General features: G+C 37.9%; 1 protein-coding gene across 10 annotated transcripts in view; it reads left to right on the top strand.

Moving 5' to 3' along the window:
- Positions 1-24,885, top strand: part of CCSER2 (coiled-coil serine rich protein 2) — a 188,318-nt gene that overhangs the window by 22,391 nt on the left and 141,042 nt on the right. For all 10 annotated transcript variants that reach the window (NM_001193762.2, XM_015147096.3, XM_015147100.3 and 7 more), the window contains 2 exon segments: positions 20,182-21,637; positions 22,790-22,986. In NM_001193762.2, coding sequence (NP_001180691.2) covers positions 20,221-21,637; positions 22,790-22,986 — 1,614 coding nt within the window. In that variant the 5' untranslated portion in view covers positions 20,182-20,220.

Here is a 24,885-nt window from a genome sequence, read left to right as displayed (position 1 = left end):
GGGTACCTCTCACCACCACCACCGCTGCTGCTGCCACCACCACCACTACTACCACCACCTCCTCTTACCATATTAAGTGCCACTGACAGGTTCAGTGGTCCTGATTTCCTGACTCTCTGTATGAACTTGGACAAATTACTTAACTTCTCTGAGGCTATTTCTTCATCTGGGAAATCAGAATAAATATACCTATATAGTAGTTGTTAAGGTAAGAAGTTAAGGTTAAGATATGATAGTTCTTTTTTTTTATTTTTATTTTTGGAGACAGAGTCTCTGTCACCCAGGCTGGATTGCAGTGGTACAATCTTGGTTCACTGCAACCTCTGCCTTTTAGGTTCAATTGACTCTCCTGCCTCAGCTTCCTGAGTAGCTGGGATTACAGGCACGTGCCCCCACTCCTGGCTAATTTTCGTATTTTTAGTAGAGACAGGGTTTTACCATGTTGGCCAGGCTGGTCTCAAACTCCTGACCTCAGGTGATCCACCTGCCTTGGCCTCCCAAAGTGCTGGGATTACAGGGGTGAGCCACTGCACCCAGCCTAAGATATAATTCTTATAAGTGAATAGCACAGTGCTATGCATACACCTGCTTGGTAACAATTAGTTATCATCTAAGGGCCCTTACAGTCATGTTCTCCTCTTTTGTTTTCAGCAGGGATGGTTAAGCCTTTCCACCCTCTGGTTGCATAGGAAGGACACTTTCTTGTCTCGGTCATGGAGATCCCGTATAGCCTGTCTTCCACAGGTGTTCCTGTCTCTTGAGATAGCAGCTGAGCAAGCCCCGGGACATTATTCATTTGTATGCACTAACATCTGTTATATGCCAGGCTCTGTGCTAGATGCTGAGTATTAAAAAAAAAATGAGTCTTTAATTAGGCTATTGAGTATATGTTGTAGATATTTTCATTATGCTTATGTTTTTGAAATTACTTGTTTTGCTCATGTTCTGTATGCTTTTATTGGTTGAGTTTGCTCATAACGCTTAGTAAGATCTAGTCCCTGCTTCCTCCAGCCCCGTTCAGCTGCAGGTACGATTTCCACACCCTTCAGGTTTAGCCAATCCTGACTTAAGTGGGTGAATGGGGCCTGCAATTAGCCTGGCTACCGTAGGCACAATGTTTACCATTCCCATCAAGCTGCCACTTTCTTCAGGGATTAGCTGTAAACCAGAACTTCTGCCTTGTTTTCCCCTGCAGCATTTTCAGTCTCCTGATGGTATTGGGAGCCCACTTTGATCTCATGGTGGGATCTTGTTCCAAATTTTGTACCTGCCATTTTCTTTATTTTTAACCTCCTCTTTGAGCTCTTTTCCTGCAGAAAAGAGGGTACAAAATAAAATAAATAAACCCAGGCCAGGCATGGTGGCTCATGCATGTAATCCCAACACTTTGGGAGGCTGAGGTGGGTGGATTACTTGAGCTCTGGAGTTCGAGACCAGTCTGGACATTGTGGCGGAAACCCATTCTTTACAAAAATTAGTCAGGTGTGGTGGCACACACCTATAGTCCCAGCCACTGGGAAGGCTGAGGTGGGAGGCTTGCTTGAGCCCAGGAGGTTGAGGCTGCAGTGAGCTGTGTTTGCACCACTTCACTCCTGCCTGGGTGGGAGACAGAGGGAGACTCTGTCTCAAACAAAAAACAAAGAAGATTGCCTCTATATTGTCTCAAGTTACTGTTTTTTTTTTGTTTTTTTGTTTTTTTTTTTTTAAATAGGGTGTGTTTGAAAGAATAGGTTATGTTTCCTGATGGTTTATCTCTTTATTCTTGAACCTGTTGTAGTCAGGTTTGTGTACCTCATCTTGTCTCCTGAAACTGCTTTGGCAAAGGTGACCAAATTTGTAAACTACCAAGCCCAATTATTCTTTTTAGTTTTTAGTTTACTTATATGTGGAATTTGACACTACTGCTTGTTATCTTCAAAGTTTCTTTCAAATTACTTTTTTAGTTCTTTTCTTTACCCTTGGATCATATGTTCTTTGCACCACCCCCGACCCTTCCTCCTATCCATTTTTTTAAGTGTCGGTGATACCTTTCTCTCCTTGTTGTACATCTTCTCCAGGTGACCTCACTTATTTTTGGTGGAAAATCTGACCATCATTCCTGTGCTGATAATTCCCAAATCATCGTCTCCCTTTCAGATTTTGCCCTTGCATTTCAGACTCCTTTGACCAGTAAACACCCTGGTGTATGCTCTCTAGAAATGCACCTCCAAGTTAGCTTGACGTGCTAAGTTTGTGATCTTTTTCTGCAGACATTATGTTTGCCCTCAATGAAAGGCAAACATTATGTCTGGGTAAAAAGATCATGTCTAGTCAGACAAGCCCAGAATTTTGAGCTCTTTCATCTCCCACATCTAATCAATCACTCATCCATTTGTTAGCTAAGTATTATGCTCTCATTTTGTGCCCAATATTGTGACAAAATTCTTTAGATTTAATATTGCTGATATCTTTTGTACCTTTTTGCTACAATCTTTGTTGTCTTTCTCATGTTGTAACGCCTTAACCCAGCTCCCCTTCTTAACCCATCTCCTCCATACTTAAAGTGACTTTTCAAAATTCAGGTGAGATCTTTTTTTTTTTTTATGGTTTAAAACCCTTTAGTTTCCCAATTGCCCATAATAAAGTCCAAACTTCTTAGTATGGCACATAAACCACTCTGTAGGCTGTATTTTTCCCCTATTCTTCCTTTCTTCTTATGCATTTCTGAAACCCTGTTCGCTACCATTGTTCAGTCAACAACAATTTTCTGAATGTGTCATGCTGGTTCCATGTTTCTGTTTATGCTCTTAGGCTATATTGTTTTTTCACATTGAGTGTCTGTATTTCTATTTACTATTTATCTTTTGAGACTCAGCTCAAGCATTGCCTCCTCTATGAAACCATTTATGTTATCCCTCTCTCCCAGTTAAGCACTTTCTTTTTTGTTCCCCCATGTGCTACCCCATATACTCTGCTCTAGCAGTTATAGTACTTCATTCCCCTTCTCTTGTCTACATGTCTTTTCCCTTATATTGGAAGGTCTTATTGTATCCACAACCTCTATCTCACAGCCTTATTGATAATAGGCTTTCAATAAATGTTTAATGACTGAATGAGTTTTAAGTCATTGCTGTAATAACAGCATTTCTTCCTTTACCAGATCATAAGCTGCTTATGGCAAGTACTGTATGTACCTTCTTTACTTTTCAGGATCTTGTCTTATAGTCACTTAATAAAAAAGTGTTGTGGCTGGGCACCGTGGCTCACACCTGTAATCCTAGCACTTTGGGAAGCTGAGGCGGGTGGATCACCTGAGGTCACGAGTTTGAGACCAGCCTGACCAACATGGTGAAACCCTGTCTGGACTAAAAATACAAAAGTTAGCTGGGCATGGTGGCAGGCGCCTGTAATCCTAGTAACTTGGGAGGCTAAGGCAGGAGAATCACTTGAACCCAGGAGGCGGAGGTTGTGGTGAGTTGAGATCATGCCATTGCACTCCAGCCTGGGTGACAAGAGCAAAACTCTGTCTCAAAAAAAAAAAAAAAAAAGAAAAAAGTGTTGTATTAATCTGAGGTAGAGGTTTGCAGTGGATTAAGTGTGCCCTCTCTACAAAGGAAGAAGTTGAGTTGTGTTAGTCCTAAGCACAATAAGATATTTGATGGTCATTATAATTAATTTATAGATGCAAACATTGCACCTAACTTTAGTCACTTTGGTATTTGGCAAATCAAGCAGATTCTCAGTGTCAGTACTCTGGGGATTGGTTAAACACTGTTAACTATTTTAAGGATTTTTACTTTCAAAAAATGTTAAGGTATGGGTGTCCTAGTTGCTATTAAGAGTTATGTGAGCAATTATCTAAAACATTTTGTAACTAAATCATATAGGGAGTCAGCATTTAAAGAGCACAGTCATACTGAGATTAAAACTGTGCTGTACTCCATTTCTTTTGTAATTTAGTATTTTTTAAAAAATATATTTTATGCCAAAAGTTTTAAGTTCCTTCTTCAAAAAAATGAAAGAAGTAGGTGTCGTGGATATGCGTAGAGATTGAGATTCTAAATTAGAATACATTATTAAGAAGGAAACTATCAGGGAAGAGATTAGGTTTCTTCATTAGGGTTAGTAACTCAGTGTAGTTTGTGGAGAGGTGGAAAAAAAATCAGTATCAGTGTTAGTACCTGTTTTACTTATGTAAACAGGAACCTATAAGTAGGAGCTTATAAACCAGTTCTATAGGGCCTCAGATATTAATTGAAATATACTGCCAATTGTGTGATAAACTGTTTTGCTTTATGCGTGTGTGTGTATATGTGTGTGTGTGTGTGTGTGTATATATATAGATGTGTTGATAATGTAAATTTGAGGTAAAAATTAGTAAAATACCTAGCAAGACACTATTAAGGAATATGCTGTTTATTCTTGCTTTTAACCTACATTTGTAAAAAGCCAGTTAGGTGCCAGCCTATGTCTTAGGGCTTGACTGAGGCAGCAGATGAATGAAAGTCAGTCTGTGTTCTCAAAGAACTTGGCCTCCAGTGGATGGAAAATAAACTTTGAGTGGTCTGAGTGGCATTACTTGGTGTGTTGACAAGAAACAAGAGCCCACATCTGAGGCTGGTGGGTTTGGCTTCTGCAAAGGTGGTTTGATACCATGAAGAATGTGTGAAGGGTGAGGGGTAGTGCATTTCAAACACAAGACTATATATGTAAACACTTGTTGGTGAGACCATGGTCTTGTGGGATCTGTGAGTCTCAGAACTCCCAACAAATCAGGCATAAACCTTTACAAATTAGTCGAATAATTGGGGCTGATGACTAGCTACACCGTCCATAGAAACCTTGAAAAATCCCTAGCTTCCTTTTCCCTGCATTGGACTTGCTTCCCAGCATATGTCCTCATACTTCTTTTTTATGACGTTAATTATATTTTTGTGTGTAGTTTTTTTTTTTTTTTTTTTTTTTTTGAGACAGAGTTTCGCTCTTTTGCCCAGGCTGGAGTGCAGTGGCGCGATCTCGGCTCACTGCAAGCTCCACCTCTCGGGTTCACGCCATTCTCCTGCCTCTGCCTCCTGAGTAGCTGGGACTACAGGCACCCACCACCACGCCCGGCTAATTTTTTTGTATTTTTAGTAGAGATGGGGTTTCACTGTGTTAGCCAGGATGGTCTTGATCTCCTGACCTCGTGATTTGCCTGCCTCAGTCTCCCAAAGTGCTGGAATTACAGGCATGAGCCACTGCACCTGGCCATATTTTTGTGTTTTTAAATGTCTAGTCTTTGCTAGGCCATTAGCTGTAGGAGTGCAAGGTTCATATCTGTCTGTGACAACTGTATCCACAATAACTTGTGCAGTTGCTGGCACATAATGAATGTTCAGTAAATGTTTGGTAGGCAAATAATGCTTTTATGGGTAACATAATGGTGTTATGGAAAGCATATAGTAGTTCTGTTGAAGAAGAGAATGTGGTTTAACGCATGATTTTAAGTATGAGTTTTTTCCTTTCCCATTAGGTGGAATTTAGCCACCTTGACAGTAAAGAACACACATGCCTCTTGAGTTGCTCACCTCTGTTTTCCCCTGCCTACAGTGGTTTGGAAGACATAGATAACTACGAAATAGGACATTTTGGGTGAAGTTAGGGTCTAAAGTTAGCATGGAGTTTAAAAATCTCGTATAGTTGAAATTGCCCTTGAGAAACCATGTGGTGACTTAAGTTTAACCTGGTTATCTTTTCTTGCAGCTTTGGTTGAGTACCAAAGAGTTGGTTAGTTATGAGAGTTGGCTTCTGCAAAAAAATACCCATTTTCAGATAGTAGTATCTCACTCTTGAAAATTTGCTCATACTGTGCCAAGCATGTGTAAACTGAGACTTACTGAGGGAGAAAGAGATTCATGTCTTTTCCTATACGTTCACTTTGTAAGTATATTTTTATAGAGTGGAATGATGGGTGGAATCACCTACACCATTAATGTTCCTCTAGCTCTGGAAAGTAATTTTACTTTGTCTAAATTCAAATATATTATATATATGTTGGGAGGCCAAGGTGGGCAGATCACCTGAGCCCAGGAGTTGAGACTGCAGTGAGCTGTGATACCACCACTGCACGCCAGCTTGGGTGACAGTGAGACCCTATCTTTATATATATATACACATATATATGTATATATATAATACACAGACATAAACATGTAATGTGATTGCCTCTACTATTCCCTCCTCCACCATCTCCACTCTTTTCAGGTACAGAAATTCATTTATTTACAAATAGTTTAAGTTCTGAAAGGCTGTTCATAAATTCTTTTTGTAAACAATTGCTAACATCTTCCTTTGGTGTCAGGCATTGCTGAGAAACTTTTATTTCGGTTGGTTGCTTTGGTCATATGTACAGAAGCTTATGAGTTGAAAGTAGAGGAGTTTCTGTGTGTGGGACCTGTGAACCTAGGCATTTACTGTCTCCTGGTCCTAGGACCCTGCTTTGCTTTGTGAAGTTTGCTTTTCAGAAAGATTCCTGTAACCTTCTCCCATTGGAAATGACTCAAGGCCAGGAACATCTAAGTTTCAGGACATACACTTTTTTTTTTCCCAACTTTTTTTTTCTTTTTAAAAAGTGCTTTATGTCCAAAGGATTACTTAATTCCCCAAAGATGAGTTAATTCAGGCATTATTGTACCAATAGTGTTTTATACAGTTGTGGAACTGGGAGGGGACCCTGGTGCACCTGCAGTTCTGAAGGGTCCATTGTATCTGGGGGAAACAGAATGGAATGTAAAAAATGTTTAGTTGATTTATGTGAGGGTCGGGTCAAGAACAGGTTAAACTAATTATGATAATAGGGGTTAGAATAGAGCAGTGGTTCCGCAGTATTTGTGTGTATCAGAATCACCTGGAAGACTTCATTAAAACAAGATCTCTGGGCTCTACAGAATTGCTGAACACTATATCTAAGGTAAGACCTTAGAAAATCTATTTTTAAGAAGTTTCTAGGTGTTATTGATACTGCTGATCAGCCTTGGTCAGGTTAGTTAGAAGTTTATGCTTTTGCTAATTCAAGAGTCCTTTGTCTTTTGTAGGAGGGGTTAAATGTAGAGATCCAGGGTTTGGGAGTTCTCTGAATAGGAGTATGCAGGTGCTCCTGAGAGAGAAAATGAAAATGAATGCCAAGAGAAGGAGGATAATGTGGAATGTGCCGAAATTTATTTCATACCTCTTTCCCTAATGAAAGCGTCCTTATTTGGGGTTTACTTTTTTATTTTTATTTTATTTTATTTTATTTTCTGAGATGGAGTCTCACTCTGTTGTCCAGGCTGGAGTGCAGTGGTGCAATCTCAGCTCCCTGCAACTTCTCTCTCCCGAGTTCAAGTGATTCTTCTGCCTCAGCCTCCCAAGTAGCTGGGATTATAGGCACCCACCACCACACCCAGCTAATTTTTGTATTTTTAGTAGAGATGTGGTTTCACCATGTTGGCCAGGCTGGTCTGGAACTCCTGACCTCAGGTGATTACCTGTCTCGACCACCTAAAGTGCTAGGATTACAGGCATGAGCCACCGTGCCCAGCCGGGGTTTACTTTTTTAAATGGAAATTACATATGGATGCTTTCAAACATAATGTTTAGGGAAAACAGCATAATTCACCCCTAGTGTTACTTACCACTCACCTTTTAATAGTTTCAGTTTTAGCTGTCACACTCCCTTTCTTGAGGGGTGTTTTGATATTTGATGGAGTGTTTCAGATTTTCTTACTTTGTGATTCCATCATTTTTTTTATATTTATTAGTTGTGGTTCTTCTATAAAGAAGATTTTCTGTCAGTTTTTTGATTACTTTGAAATACAGGAAGAGGATACATGCTTAATTCTTTTATCAATTTGTAGAGTAAGTTGTCTTCACAGTAAGGCTTATTTTTACTCTTTATAGGATTAGAAGTAGTTTGAGGCTTTTAATTTTTTAAGAGAAGTTTTAAAAAATGAAGCATAACTTGCATACTATAAAATACATAAATTTTTTTTTTTTTTTTTTTTTTTTCTACCCAGGCTGGAGTGCAGTGGTGCGATCTCGGCTCACTGCAAGCTCCGCCTCCCGGGTTCATGCTATTCTCCTGCCTCAGCTTCCCTGCCTCCCGGGTTCATGCCATTCTCCTGCCTCAGCCTCCAGAGTAGCTGGGACTATAGGCATGTGCCACCACACCTGGCTAATTTTTTGTATTTTGAGTAGAGATGGGGTTTTACCGCGTTAGCCCAGGATGGTCTATCTCCTGACCTTGGGATCCGCCTGCCTCGGCTTCCCAAAGTGCTGAGAATTACAGGTGTGAGCCACTGTGCCCGGCCAAAATACGTAAATCTTAAATGATGTACTCTTAGTGAATTTTACACCGTCCAGATCAAGTTGCCAACATCTCAGTCAACCCCTTTTCAGTTAGCCCCCTCTTGCAGAGTTAATCTCTGTCCCGGGGATTTTCAACATATGAACTCCAGGTCGGCAGAATCAACATCACCTGGAAACTTGTAAAAAGTACTTTTTCCTAAGGCCTTACCTTAGATATGTTGATTCAGAAACTCTGGGAGTGGAGTCCAGAGATCTTGTTTTAATGAAGTCTACCGGGTGATTCTGATACATACAAGCACTGTGGAACCACTGTTGTATTCTAACGCATATTATCATAATTAGTTTAATCAGCTCTTGACCTTACTCTCACATAAGTCGATCAACTGAACATTTCTCACATTCTGTTTCCCCCAGATGCACTGGATTTTTTCCTGTGCCCCTGGGTGAGAAGTCTTGCTGCAGTTTAAGGCTTCCCCAGCAGTTTAAGGCTTTTGCTTCAGAGGACAGAAGGAGGCAGGGAAGTGAGAGGCTTTGTGTTTGTTTCAGTGCAGCCTTTGATCACCTCCTGCATGCCTGTGCCATTAAGAGGGGGCTTTCTCGGCCGGGCACGGTGGCTCACGCCTGTAATCCCAGCACTTTGGGAGGCCGAGGCGGGCGGATCACAAGGTCAGGAGATCGAGACCACGGTGAAACCCCATCTCTACTAAAAATACAAAAAATTAGCCGGGCGCGGTTGTGGGCGCCTGTAGTCCCAGCTACTCGGGAGGCGGAGGCAGGAGAATGGCGTGAACTCGGGAGGCGGAGCTTGCAGTGAGCCGAGATCGCGCCACTGCACTCCAGCCTGGGCGACAGAGCGAGACTCCGTCTCAAAAAAAAAAAAAAAAGAGGGGGCTTTCTCATATGTTTCTCTTGAGTACTAGGAGGAGGAGCCTGCTGTTGTGCTAGTCCACATTTGGCTTTTAAGCAGACGTTAAAATGTTAGCTTATTACTCCTTTTTGTGGTGGTCATTTCTGTCTCTTATGCTCAGCCAAAAGTGAAACTGTTAAATGTCCCATCTCTCCTTGGAGGGGCTTGTCTCCCTTTGGAATTGGGTTTACTTGGTTGCCTTACAGTATCAGCTTTCTGATGGGCTTATGAAAGGTTATGATTTTGAAGCTTATCTGGCTCTTCCAGGGTTTTAGATAGGAGTGAAATTAATTGCAGCTTTTTACATCGAAAATGGAAATCTGACCTTCATATAAATGGAATCACACTATATTTATCTTCAAGTCTCTGGATTCTCTTGTTTAAAGGAGCCTGTTAGTTTTTCTGTATTGTTGTGTATAGCAATAATTAGGTCTTCATTACCATGTTGTAGTCTAGTATGTGGAAACTACCACTAACATTTTTCTTTTTTTTTTTTGAGATGGAGTTTCGCTCTTGTTGCCCAGGCTAGAGTGCAATGGTGCGATCTCACCTCACCACAACCACTGCCTCTTGGATTCAAGTGATTCTCCTGCCTGGCCTCACTAACATTTTTCTATGAAACTATAATTCTAATGTATGTAGATCTTTACAAAATGTTTCGTGTTTAGGTATTTACTGTTTGTCGTATACTGAGCAAGCTTGGACTTCAGTAATGTATTCTGGTGAATCAAACCCAGTATGTGCCATTAGTGAATTTATGGCCTGGTAGTCTTCCATCCGTGTTAATGTTACTCCTGTTACTCTTATTCCTGATGCTGGACCTCCTATGGCTTTGTCCCTACTGCCCATTTAATTTAATTTAGGGAACTTTGCTCAAGCAAATCCTATATAGACTGAAATATTAAATGTTTGCTTGTGATTTGACCTAGTGTTTGCGAAATGTCTGTACTTAATTGTTATACTTGTCTACTATTTTAAAAGGCATTATATGGGTCAGTATTCATGTAGTTTGGCATGTGTCATCTTTTCCTAGCTTTCTGCACATTAATGACATTTGCATGCCCCACAGGTATTTGAGTTTTGTGTTCCCGTACCAACTGGTAAAATTTGGAGGGAGAAAGTTTTATGGTTTGGCCAGGGGAACTTCTCGTTCCTCTTTACTTGTTAGTATTTTTGTTCTTTTAAATTTAAATTTCAGGAAGTAATACACATTGGATCTGTGTAATAACTTTATTTAATGTTCTTAAAACACAAATTCCTTGCGAGCCTAACTTTTACAAGTTACTTTGAACTCCATTTATGTGAGTGAAAATGAAGTTGTAGCTGGAGCACAGAAAGGTCATGTTGATACAATAAAGAGCCTTTGTGTTGAGCATGGCATGTCCTCTTTAAAATCTTGAAGAATCTGGAAGTAAGTGCACTGTTTTAAACCTTTACTTTGGCTAAAGTTGTCATTTTTGCTTATCTATTGGTATTTTATTTTATTTTAGAGATGGAGTTTCACTCTTGTCACCTAGGCTGAAGTGCAATGGCACAATCTCCGGTCACTGCAACTCTCTGTTTCTAGGGTTAAAGTGATGCTCTAGCCTCAGCCTCGCAAGTAGCTAGAATTACAGGCACCTGCCACCATGCCCAGCTAATTTTTAAATTTTTTTTATTTTTTATTTTTAGTAGAGATGGGGTTTTACCATGTTGGCCAGGCTGGTCTCAAACTCCTGACCTCAGGTGATCCTCCCGCCTCGGCCTCCCAAAGTGCTTGGATTACAGGCATGAGCCACCATGCCTGGCCGCTTATTTAATTGCTATAATCAAGCCTTTGAGTAAGCTTATGCCACAGATGACAGCCAGGAAAAAATGGGAAAAGGGGATATGAAAGAAGTAGTTGAGTAACACAAGGTTAAAAAAAATCACTTTAAATTCTAATCTAGTTGTCTGAACGTGAAAGCCAATTTCAGAAGTAACTGCTTATACGTGTGTAGTCATCAGTACTGTTGTTCAGTTAATTGCTCTTGTACTTAGTAGTGAGTTTATGTCTGTTTAAACCCCTAAAATGCAGACAATTTATACCTTCTAAAAAACTATTTGAAAAACTAGAAAAAGACAGTGAGTGGGTGGTTCCTCAGATGATGAGGTAATGGATATGAAAGGAGTTTGAAAAAGTGACAGCTCTTACTGTTCTGCTAAATTTCTGTAATTAATACCTAGGTCCTTTGCCGTCTTTATGCTTCTCCTCTGACATTAGCCATTCAGTCCCTTCCTTCATTCTTGTCCCTTGCTGTCAGTAAGCTTCTTAGAATACAGGTATGCATCGCTTAACGAAGGGGATCTGTTCTGAGAAATGCCTCCTTAGGCCATTGTTGTTCCGCGAACATCAGAGAGTATACTTACACAGACGCAGATGGTATAGCCTACTATACACCAAGGCTATATGGTATACTATCTTGCTCGTAGGCTACAAACCTGTACAGCATATTACTGTATTGAATACTGTAGGCAGTTGTAACACAACGGTAAGGAATTGTTTATCTAAAGTTATCTAAACATAGAAAAGGTACAATAAAAATATTATATAAAAGAGAAAAAATGGTGGTATACCTGTATAGGGCACTTGAATGGAGCTTGCAGAACTGAAAGTTGCTCTGGATGAGTTGGTGAGTGAGTGGGGAGTGAATGTGAAGGCCTAAGACATCATTGCACACTAGTATAGACTTTATAAACACTGTACAAACAGGATACAATAAATATGTAAAAAATAAAGTAATTGCATTACAATGTTACAATGGCTACCATGTCACTAGGCTATAGGAATTTTTCAGCTCCATTATAATCTCTTGGGACCATCGTTGTAAATCACTGACTGTAACATCATTGTGTGGCCCACTGACTGTATTTCATTTCTTTGTCATGAAGGCAGTTTTCATTGGCCCTGGAATCAGGTAAACTTGAACCCGAATCCTCTTTGACAGTTTATGAATTTGTGACTTTGGGACAAGTATATTAGCCTCTCTGAATCTTGGTTTTAGCTATTTAAGATGGGAAGATATCTACTACCCTATAATGTTATAAAGATTAAACAAAAAGGATGAAGTGGTAAGCATGGTACGTATCATGTAAGTGCTTAATCATATTTGCTGCTGCTTTTCCCTTATTCAGTTTTGAATTCCTTTTAAAAGTGAGAAACTTGTTTTATGGTTTTTAAAAAAGGCATTTATAAGTATTTTTGAAATTTTTTTTTTTTTTTTTTCTTGAGATGGAGTCTCGCTCTTTTTTGTTCAGGCTGGAGTACAGTGGTGCGATCTCGGCTCACTGCAACCTCTGCCTCCTGGGTTCAAATGATTCTTGTGCCTCAGCCTCCTGAGTAGCTCAGATTACAGGTGTGCGCCACCACACCTGGCTAATTTTTGTATTTTTGGCAGAGACAGGGTTTCACCATATTGGCCAGGCTGGGCTTGAACTCCTGACCTCAGGTGATCTGCCTGCTTTGGCTGCCCAGAGTGCTGGGATTACAGGTGTGAGCCTAATTTTTCAGGCCACCTGGCCTGAAAAAAAAATTTTAAAATATGAAATACCAATACTGTAAATGTGCTATACTTTAAAAAATTATTCTTAAACTAAAAAAAATCTGACATTTTCAAGCACTGTTTCAGATATTAGTCTAGTTCACCATTAAATTAAAGCTCACAGATGGCATTAAAGTGTCTCAGAGAAGATTATATCATTAGATGAGGTAGGCAACATATATTTTTTCAAATTGTTAATGAATGGATTTTTTAGACACCTAACCGATTACAGATTAGGTAAAGTGCATCAAAGACAGCTTGGCTACCAAAATGAAGCAGACTCACAATGTCTATTTTATTTTATTTCAAAATTATAAGCAAATATAAGCGAAATTTTCATGAACATTTAAAGACAGAAGGTATCTCATCAACAAATGAAGTGATAATATTCATAACGTAAACTTCATACTGGAGCTGTCAGACTAGTTTATCTTAAGACCAAAAGTTCAAGATGATTGATGTCATTTGTGTTGCAATTATTTGTACATTTAGAAATCAATATTCTTTATAGAGAATAGCACATTCAGGTTCTAACATTATTCTTTTCTCCCACGAAGTGGTGGAACCACAAACACTAGTAACAGTGTGTCTGTCTTTTGGGCTCATCTTGTGCCTCTAAGTTATTAATACTGAAGATGCTCTTGGGAGGTAACATGTATTACCCTCATCTTAGGCAGGAAAATAGAGACACAGAGAAGGGAAAGAGTATGATTTTCTTTCTGTGGTCTACTTGTGACAGGCAGGAAAATGTTAAAGCCTTTCTGATTCACAGGCTCTTTAGTCTTTAACATGTATTATTTATTGATTTGCAAAATGACCCTAATATGTAATATCAATACCAGTTTTCTTATGTTTATACCAAAAGTGGTTGTAGGTGTTTTGTGGAAAAGACCATTATCAAAAAATGAGGAAGACAGTTGTCTGGCATGGATACTGCCACTGTCCCTTGCTCTGCTCCTGGCAAACATTGCTGCTTGATCATGTCACTACTTCAGGTTTGAAGCTAGATTTGACCTCAGCATCCTTTTGTTTTTTAAAAACGTTAATGTTAAATTTTTAGTGGAGATGAGGTCTCACTATGTTGCTCAGTATGGTCTTCAACTCCTGAGCTCAAGCGATCCCCTCGCCTCAGCTTCCCAAACTGTTGAGATTACAGGCATGAGCCACTGTGCCTGGCCTCAGAATCTTTTTCAACATATTGCCCAACGGAGCTATTACCAGTCAATCACAGGTCCACAAAACAAAGTTCTTTTTTAGTCTTTCCTTACTGTTAAATTAATCTGCATTAAGAGATTATGCATTTACTTACAAGTTTAGGATCTGTTAAATTTGTATTCCTGTAGCTGACCTCAAAGTACAGTATATAAGACTTAGTTTATGTTCTCAGCAGGTTTACTTTCCTGTGGGTCAAATAGACATACACACAATTAGAAGACAAACTCAGCTATATTATTGCTGTGAAGAGAATAGAGAGTGATGTAAGATTAATTTTAACTGGAAATGTTGGTGGATGTGGTGATTTTGAACTTTGAGGATAGAATCTTCCAAGTGGTCTTTAGCAAAGGCATAGAAGATAGAAAATATAGGATGGATTTTGGGGAATGACAAGTAACATATCTTGACTTAAGTATATAACAAGGATAAGGTAGAACCAAATAGCGTAGCTTGCTCCCTGTACAATGAGTTTTGGGTTTTATTTTGTTGTTCCTAGTCTCACAGATGGTTTTTAATCAGTAGAATGACGTGATCCAGGTCTGTGCTTTAAGAAGATAAATGCTGACAGTTTGAATAGAAGTAAGGTTGGAATCTTGACATAAATGTAGGAATCCTTGGTAATAGTACAGGAAGAAATGATGAGCATAAGAACTAAGATTGTGGAATGGAAGTGGTGAATTTAGAATAAATTTTAAAGGTAAAATTAATGTGATTCCTATAGGATTAAATTATCCCTAGAGGCTCCAGCATTTCTTTGGAAGGATATCCAGTTATTTCCTTTGTATATTCCAAGTTTAAAAACATTTTTAAAGGTGACTTTTTTCTTTACTTGTGTTTCTGGAGAATTATTTCTTTATCCTTGATATTTCATTAACTTAACTAGGATATGTATTTGCATCTGTGATTTGGTATATTTTTTCTTTCCTTCTATAGATTTTTTTCACCTTTATTTTAGGGATATTTTCTATTATGTCCTCCTGCCTTTTATCTTCCATTTAATTAGTTATTCTACTTCAGAGATACTAATTATCTTTCTGTTTAGCCTTTGTCCTACATTTTCTTTCTCATTCTTTTGATATCTTTGTCTTTTTTTTCCTCCTCAATACTTTTTTTTTTTTTTTTTTGATACAGGGTCTCACTCTTTCAGCCAGGCTGGTGTGCAGTGGCTTGATCACAGCTCACTGCAGCCTCGACCTCGTGGGCTCAGTTGATCTTCCCACTTTAGCCTCCTGAGTAGCTGGGACAACAGGTGTGCACCACCATGGCTGGCTAATTCTTGTAGTTTTTGTAGAGATGAGGTTTCTCCATGTTGTCCAGGCTGGTCTCGCACTCCTGGTCTCAAGTTATCCACCCACCTCAGCCTTCTTAATATGCTCTTGTTACCTTAAGATTTTTCTCCTTGCCATTTGTTTAAGTCTTTGGTTCTTTTTCTTGCTTTGTTTTTTTTTTTTTTTTTCAAATTCATTGTTCTTCTTAATTGGTTTCCTTAACGCTGAAGCCTTTTTTTCAATTTACCTGTTTTGTCTTTTCATCTTTGGGCTTTTGTTTCATTAGATGCATGTTCTTATTAGGTTGTTCTGTGTTACAAGAAACTGTTTATATGATTGTATGGCCATTTCTTTTTGTCTTGCTCAGGCTTAATTTGGATACCTAGGTCAAGTACTTTGCTTTGTGGTCCTATGCTTTCCCATCTCCTTAGATTGTGTTAAATGTCCTATACGTGTCTCATTTCATACTGCTGAGGGTATAGTACCTTTCTATGGGCTTCAGATCCTTCCCTCAACTCAGTATAGGGCCTTAGAAGTTGGCAGATCTGATGATGCCTCTGCCTAGGTTTTGAAGCCTCCGTGCTCAGGATATTTTTCCTAAACTTTTCTAGGGCATGACAAATCAAATTTTTCTTTCCAAACTAGAGGTGTTTCTTAAACTTTTCAAGTTATTTAGTTCACATTTCTTTCTCACTACTGCTTCCAGGCAGTAATCAGGCTAGTCATACTGTACCATACAGAATTTTTTTCTGTCCACCACTTTTTAAAGTTTATAGGTTCTTAGTTTAAATAGCTTTTTGTATTACACTATGTTGGTGGTGGGTTTTCCGCTGAAAAATGACATGCACACAAATATATATATATTTTTATATTTATATCTTTTATTAGTTGTTGGTAACAGGACATTCTTTAGTCTTTTTTCACTCTATACTTGGACATTTGTGTGATTTTCTAAATATTTACTTTTGACATAATTAATAACATGTGTGATAGGAACTCTACTTCTTAGGCCAGGGTTGACTTGGAATCAGTTGTTTTAAAAATTAAAAAAATTGGTCTGGTGCGGTGGCTCGTGCCTGTAATCCCAGCATTCTGGGAGGCCGAGATGAGTGGATCACCTGAGGTCAAGAGTTTGAGATCAGCCTGGCCAACATGGTGAAATCCTGTCTCTACTAAAAAATAGAAAAAATTAGTCTGGCATGATGGCGGGCATCTATAATCCCAGCTACTCAGGAGGCTGAAGCAGGAGAATTGCTTGAACCCATTAGCTAGACGTTGCAGTGAGCCGAGATCATGCCATTGCATTCCAGCCTGGGTGACAGAGAGAGACTCCATCTCAACAACAATTACAACAAAAATTTTAAAAATTTAGCTGGGTGCAGTGGCTTATGCCTGTAATCTCAACACTTTGAGAAGCCAAGGTGGGAAGATTGCTTGAGCCCAGGAATCCCAGACCAGCCTGGGCAATATAGCAAGGCCTCCACCTCTATAAAAAGTAAAAATAAATTAGCTGGCCATGGTGGTGTGCACCTATAGTCAGTCCTAGCTGCTTGGAAGGCTGAGGTAGGAAGATCGCTTGAGCCCAGGAGTTTGAGGCTGCAGTGATCTGTGATTGCACCACTGCACTCTAGCTGGGTGACAGAGCAAGACCATGTCTCTTAAAAAAAAAAATACAGTGTCATACACTATATTAAAAAATCAGTATCCCTAAGGCATTTTTAAAGTTGCATTTTCACTTGTTAGCGTTTTTACAGAATTCTTATATAATTACAGTGAACATATTGTGACCATATATTTGTTAATATTAGAACAAACATTTTAATATGTCTGGCTCATCTTTATAATCTCATCACGTGATATATCATGATTCATTAAAAAGTTACTCATAGAAGACATTAGTGGTTTCTAGTTTTATGCTCTTTTGTGTGTATTGAACCTTTTCATTTTTGTAGTTTTGTGTTATATTTAAAATAAATACAAGCTTTGCACGGTGGCTTATGCCTCTGATCCCAGCACTTTGGGAGGCCAAGGTGGGAGGATCACTTGAGGCCAAGGCAAGAGGAGCACTTGAGGGTAGGAGTTCGAGACCAGCCTAGGGAATATAGCGAAACTCTGTCTCTACAAAAAATTTTTTTGAAAAATTAGCTGTGTGTAATGCTGTGTGCCTTTAGTCCCAGCTACCTGAGAGGCTAAGGTGGAAGGATCACTTGAGCCAGGGAGGGGGAGGCTGCAGTGAGCCATGATCGTGCCACTGCACTCCAGCCTGGGTGACAGAGCAAGATCCTGTCTCAATAAAATAAAATAAAATAAAAATTGTGTAAAATTGAGATTAATGGACAAATCAACTTTATTAAATCTTTACACTTCTCACCCTGGCACTGTCATTTGTATTTATGTTACCAGATGGAAATTCTTTGGAGATAGTTGTCTAAAATGACAGCTTATTACTCAACCCTTAATACCAAAAGAATTGTTTGATGCCATTATATTCTTCACCTACATACTTCTCATGGCTTTAGTAATTAAGGTTTTTCAAATGTCTTCTAGCTTTTATAAAATCATGTATTTTTTAAAAAATATATTCTTTAATTACCTTTTATTTCACGGGCTTTAAGGGAACAGGTGATTTTTGGCTGCATGAATGAATTGTGTAGTGGTGAAGTCTGAGATTTTAGTGCACATGCCACCCGAATAGTGTGTAGCACCCTACTACATTGTGTAGTTTTAAAAAATCTCTCACATCATCCCCCCTTCTGAGTTTCCAGTGTCCATTCTACCTCTCTGTATGCCTTTGCATACCCATAACTTAGTTCCCAATTATAAGTAAGAACATATGGTATTTGGTTTTTCATTCCTGAATTACTTCAGAATAATGGCCTCTATCTCTATCCACATTGCTTCAGAAGATATTATTTCATTCTTTTTTATGGCTGAGTAGTATTCCATGGTGTATTTTCTTAATTCACTCATCGGTTGGTGGGTACTTAGTTTGGTTCCACATCTGGCAATTGTGAATTTTTCTGTGATAAACATACATATGCAGGTTTAAATTTTTTTTTTTTTTTTTTAATTTTTATACAGTTTTCCTTTGGGTAGATACCCAGTGGTGAGATTGCTGGATCAAATGGTAGATTTAGTTCTTTGAGAAATCTCCATACTGTTTCCCATAGAGGTGATAATTAATTTACATTGCCACCAGCAGTACCTAAATGTTCCCTTTTCGTCACATCTATGCCAATATCTATTGTTTTTTGGCTTTTTAATAGCCATTCTGGCTGGGATAAAGTGATACCTCATTGTGGTTTTAATTTGCATGTCCCTGATGATTAGTGATGTTAAGCATTTTTTTCATGTTTCTTGGTCATTGTATACCTTCTTTTGGAAAAATGTTTATTGATGTCATTTGTCCACTTTTTGATGGGATTATTTTTTTCCTTGCATATTAGTTGGAGTTCCTTATAGATTCTGGATATTAATCTTTTGTTAGATGAATAGTTTGCAAATATTTTCTCCTATTCTGTGGGCTGTTTACTCTGTTTATTTTTTGCTGAGCAGAAGCTTTTTAGTTAATTAGGTCCCATTTATTTTTTTTGTTGCATTTGCTTTTGGTGTCTTAGTCATAAATTCTTTGCCTAGACCGATATCCATAAGAGTTTTTCCTAGGTTTTCTTCTAGCATTTTTATGGTTTCATGCCTTAGATTTAAGTCTTAAATCCGTCTTGGGTTGATTTTTGTATATGGTAAGAGATAGGGATCCAATTTCATTCTTCTACATGTGGCTATCCAGTTTTCCTGGCAACATTTATTGAATAAGGTGTTCTTTTCCCAATTTTCATTATGTATGCTTTGTCAAAGGTCAGTTGATTGTATTTGGCTTTATTTCTGGGTTCTCTACTCTGTTCCTTTGCTCTATGAATGTACTTTTATACTAGTACCATGCTGTTTTTGTTACTATAGTAGCCTTGTAGTATAATTCAAAGGTGAGTAATGTGATGCCTCCAGATTTGGTTTTTTGTTTAAGATTGCTTTTTGGTTCCATATGAATTTTAGGATTGTTTTGTCTAATTCTGTGAAAAATGATGTTGGTATTTTGATACAAATTGCATTGAATCTGTGGACTGCTTTGGGCAGCATGGTCATTTTCATGATATGGATTCCTCTAATGCATGAGTGTGGGATGTATTTCCATTCGTTTGCATTGTCTGTGATTTCTTTCTGAAGTGTTTTACACTTCTCCTTGTAGAGATCTTTTACTTCCTTGGTTAAGTGTACTCCTAGGTATTTTATTTTATTTTTTTGCAGCTATGGTCAAAGGGATTGAGTTCTTGATTCTCAGCTTAGTCATTGTTGGTGTGCTACTGATTTGTGTACTTTGATTTTGCAACCTATACTTTACTGGATTTATCAAATCTAGGAATCTTTTGGAGGAGTTCGTAGAATTTTCTAGATATATAATCATATCATTGGCAAACGGAGATAGTTTGACTTCTTCTTTTCCATTCTGAATGCCCTTTATTTCATTCTCTTGCCTGAGTGCACTGGCTGTGGCTTTCCGTATGTTCTTATTTTTAAAGGAGAGACTTTTACCCAAAACGAAAAAATTATTTGAATTGGAAAATGGGAAGAAGTACTCTGAAAGTATTATTTTTTACATAGTCAAATTTGGTAGTTTAATTTTATTATTTCTGGATTTTGCTGTCATTCATAGCATATGTTTATAAAAGTTTATAAAAATGTTCTTTATTTTCTTCCAACATAAAGTTATTAATTTAATTAGTGCATTCAGTATTTGCCAGGAGTTCTGTAGGAATCATGAGTAACTTTTGGGCTTTTCTGCATATAAAAGTGTAAGTATCATATTATGTAATAATTCATGTAATTATCCTTATTTAGGAATGTTTAATGTGCTGCCTTTTTCTCTTCACAGATTCTGTCAGCTTTTAAGAACAAATGCACCTTATAGCTCATGGAAGAAAAAACACAAATCAAGACGTTTTTGGGTTCCAAGTTGCCAAAGTATGGAACAAAATCTGTAAGAAGTACATTGCAGCCGATGCCAAATGGGACACCTGTTAATTTATTAGGAACTTCCAAGAATAGTAATGTCAAAAGTTACATCAAAAATAATGGCTCTGATTGTCCATCATCTCATTCATTTAATTGGAGAAAAGCAAATAAATATCAACCTTGTGCACAAGGTGCTGGAGAGCCTAACAATACTCAAAATTCACATGATAAAATAATTGATCCTGGAAAACATGTTCCTACTCAAGGAATATTTGATAAAAATGGGATGAAGGGAGGTTTGAAAAGTGTTTCTTTATTCACATCAAAGTTAGCAAAGCCATCCACTATGTTTGTGTCATCTACAGAGGAGTTAAACCAAAAGTCTTTTTCTGGACCATCAAATTTGGGTAAATTCACCAAAGGCACATTATTAGGAAGGACTTCATATTCTTCGGTCAATACTCCAAAATCACAGTTGAATGGATTTTATGGAAACCGGTCGGCTGGTAGCATGCAAAGGCCTAGAGCAAACTCCTGTGCCACCAGAAGCAGTTCTGGAGAAAGCTTAGCTCAATCCCCAGACAGTAGTAAATCTGTTAATTCTGAAAAAATGGTAAGATCACAGAGTTTTTCACATTCCATTCAGAATTCATTCCTTCCACCTTCATCTATAACCAGATCACATTCCTTTAATAGAGCTGTGGATCTTACAAAGCCTTATCAGAATCAACAGCTATCCATTAGAGTGCCTCTACGGTCAAGTATGCTAACAAGAAATTCCCGGCAGTCTGAAGTACTCAATGGGAATGAACATTTGGGGTATGGATTTAATAGGCCTTATGCTGCTGGTGGAAAGAAGTTGGCTTTACCAAATGGCCCCGGTGTAACTTCTACTTTAGGTTATAGAATGGTTCATCCCTCTCTACTGAAATCTAGCCGATCTCCATTTTCTGGGACTATCACAGTTGATGGAAATAAAAACTCACCTGCTGACACATGTGTAGAGGAAGATGCTACAGTTTTGGCTAAGGACAGAGCTACTAATAAGGACCAAGAACTGATTGAAAATGAAAGTTATAGAACAAAAAACAACCAGACTGTGAAACATGATGCTAAAATTAGATACCTGAGTGATGATGTGGATGACATTTCCTTGTCATCTTTGTCATCTTCTGATAAGAATGATTTAAGTGAAGACTTTAGTGATGATTTTATAGATATAGAAGACTCCAATAGAACTAGAATAACTCCAGAGGAAATGTGTCTCAAAGAAGAAAAACATGAAAATGTGCCACCACAGGATATATTTGATTCCCCCAAGGAAAATGAAAAAGTCTTCAGTAAAACTGATGAATGGATAGATATAAGTGTCTCTGGTAAATATTACTAACCTTAAGTTTTTTTGCTTTCTTTTAGGTAATATAACTGAACTTATATTTAGGATTATCTTCAGATAGATTTCAAGATATTATCAGTTTCACGGAGGGATGGATCTAGACAAAATTGGGGTGGGGCAACATTTATTTTCCTGTGACTTCCATACCCCATTTTTCACCCTATCCAAGACAATATTAGTAACATTTGTTGTTATTAATTATAACATTTGTTGTTCTTTGGCTATTATACACAGCCTATTCCTGCTTAGTATAGACAGTGCTTCTAAATGACTTTTCCCCTACTTACCTCAACCAGCGTGGTATGCCATTAAACAAACCATCTCTTCTCTTAGGGTAGCATTTCATTGCTATTTGTTAAGAGTAAAGCTGTACCAAAGGGGAAATTAGATAATATAGGTTATGTCTAATCTGATGGATTTTTTTATCTTAGGAAATTTTTCTTGTTTAGCAATTTTTGTAGATGCGCTTCCTGAGAGAGGTTTATTTATTTATTAAACTGAAGAAAGTGAAATAATACCTGGTAAACATTTCCTCTTATGTTTGATTATCCTGTTACTAAATGCTGGAGAAAATGTATTTGGTATTTGTACACCCATATACCTGAATAAAGAACAACTAAAGGGATTAGACATAGACATGTGGTATAATGAGGGGACTAGAGCATGCATAGAGATGCATGTACAAACCCTTGATTATCTATAGGTCTTCTAAAAGAGACTACCGGAACAAGTTTATTTCCTTTTAGGGAGGCAATTATGAGTACCCTACATTATTTAATCTCTGAAGTTAAATAGTATACACAGAGGAAAAGGAGTTTCCTGGCCAGTGTTTAAGTATCTTGGGAAATATTATAGGAATATGAAGGTTTATTTACATTTTTGGAAATATTACAGAAGTGAAAGATGACTAAATGAATTTTCTTTTCATCTATTAGAAAATATTTCAGTAGGTTATTTTAAAGATTTTGCCTCTTGATGTTTTACTGCTTAGGATATAGAAAGTGCTGCAGTTATGAGTGCTTTTTTTGAGCCAGCTTTTTGGCTATGACATTCCAGATTATTAGCAGTTATATTTTTAGGACATGAGAAACAATTATATTTTTGTGACTCAATAACCTTTTTTCTCTTGAAGACAGGAGTGAATGTACAAAACATACTTCTGGGAATAATTTGGTTTCACCAGATACAGACTACAGAGCTGGTTCTTCGTTTGAACTATCTCCATCTGATAGCTCTGATGGAACATACATGTGGGATGAAGAAGGCTTGGAACCCATTGGAAATGTCCATCCGGTTGGGAGCTATGAGTCCTCTGAAATGAACAGCATAGTATGTATGGATTTATATAGTCTTGGAATATTTTGTTTACCCTACTATAGAGAGACTTATGATATGATTGATTTTTTAAAACATTTATGAATTAACTTTACTGCTTTGAGAAATGGGAATTCATATTTGTTAAGAGCCTATAAAATATCTGACTCTAATGTGAAATAAAGCATGGAGAATTATGACATTTGACGTAAATATACTCAACATGTGTACATACATATTCATCATACATATGTGCATATTAGTAGGTTAATCTATGCCAGTGGTTCTCAAAGATGGGGGGAGGAGGTCAATGACTGGAGGTGGTTTTGTTTGTCATATTGATGAGTGCTTCTTGGCATCTAGTGGGTAGATGCCAGGGATGTTGTTTAACATCCCACAGTGCACAAGACAGAGACCACAATGAATTATCTAGCCTAAGATGGCAGTAGTGCTGCTGTTGAGAAACCTTGGTCTATGCTATACTGAGGTAACATTGAAGTGCCAGCTCTGAATGGGATAATACCAGTATATTTTTTTACTCTTAGGAAGTCTGTTGTGGGTCTGGACAGCTCTCTAGGGCAGCTGTCTTTAGTGATCTAAACTGCTTTGATTTTGGGGCTTGACCATCTTTTGAGGTCCCTTCTTGTCACTATGGCAGAGGAAGAGAGTGCCAGAGTGTCTCACACATATTATTACTTGCATTGGCCTGCAGGCAACACTTGGCACTTCCATTCATGATCTGTTGACCAGAACTAATCATGTGGTCCCACCTAAGTACTAAAGGGTTGGGAAGTGTAATCTTCGTGTGTGCCTGGAAGGCAAGGGAACCAGGTATGAGCAAGTGTTAGAAGACCTGCCATGAATTTATATGTGTAAATTTTAAGAAACATGGCAAGTAATGTGGATAATATACCGTATGGGTAAACTGTAACTGGTATGTTTGAAGTGACTCATTGCAGTTATTCAGTATATAAAATATTATTTTCCAGTAGTTGTATGGGAAAATTGGTAGTCTTTGTGGATATATTAAATTCCAAGTGGATTTCAGGCAGTGTAATTTTCTATACTCCTGTAAACCTTTTACTTAAGCCGTTGTTACCAGAGGCTTAAATTGCACAAACATTTTTTTAACGTCTATCAACACCTTGCATGCAAACATTTAATTTAGAGACAGTGTCTTCACTTCATTAGATAAAGGAGGCTCAGAAAAGATAACAGTTTAAGACCTTACATGCTATCTTACTAGGCGTTTTAAGGCAAATATGATTGACGTGCAAATGAACATGGTGTCCAGCAGATGGCAGCAATAAACCACTTAGTATCTGACAGTTTTTAGAGGCTAACCATCTTCAGTTCATTGTTCCTGTAACTAATCCCAAAATAGCTTTCTCTAAAATATTGCAGACTGCATCTGGATTGACTGTTAGTCCTTAAGATCCCTGAGTTTCCTCCTTGTTCAGTAGGTTTCTGTATATGGTATGGGAAGCAACAAAAACATTCATTCTGTGCTTTGGAACAAGATGGTGTTTCTGTCTTTCTCTTCTGATCTAAGGAGAAGATAAAGTCTGAGAAAGGATAGAAAATTGATGGCAAAAGTTGAGAACAGTGTGTTGAGTTCTTCTACAGTGATGTTGGATTTACCATTTTTGCTCTGAAGTTATGTGAATTTTTTGTTTTGTATAAATTTTAGGCATGTACCTGTTCAAAATGTGTTTTTTTTTTTTTTTTTTTTGGTGAATTGGACCTTCCATCATTACTTAGTGATCTTCTGTATCTCTAATTATGCTTTTTGTTTTCAGACTTATTTTTTTCCAAATATTAATATATCTTACCAGTTTTATTTGTGTATTTTCCCTTCTTTTACTATCAGTCTTTTTTATATATAGCAAATAGTTTATTATTTTAAAATTTTCA

The sequence above is a fragment of the Macaca mulatta genome, chromosome 9 (genome assembly GCF_049350105.2).
Source record: "Macaca mulatta isolate MMU2019108-1 chromosome 9, T2T-MMU8v2.0, whole genome shotgun sequence".
Classification (NCBI taxonomy): domain Eukaryota; kingdom Metazoa; phylum Chordata; class Mammalia; order Primates; family Cercopithecidae; genus Macaca; species Macaca mulatta.
The sequence above is the reverse complement of the archived record's forward strand: the minus strand, read 5'-3'. Positions and strand labels throughout refer to the sequence as shown.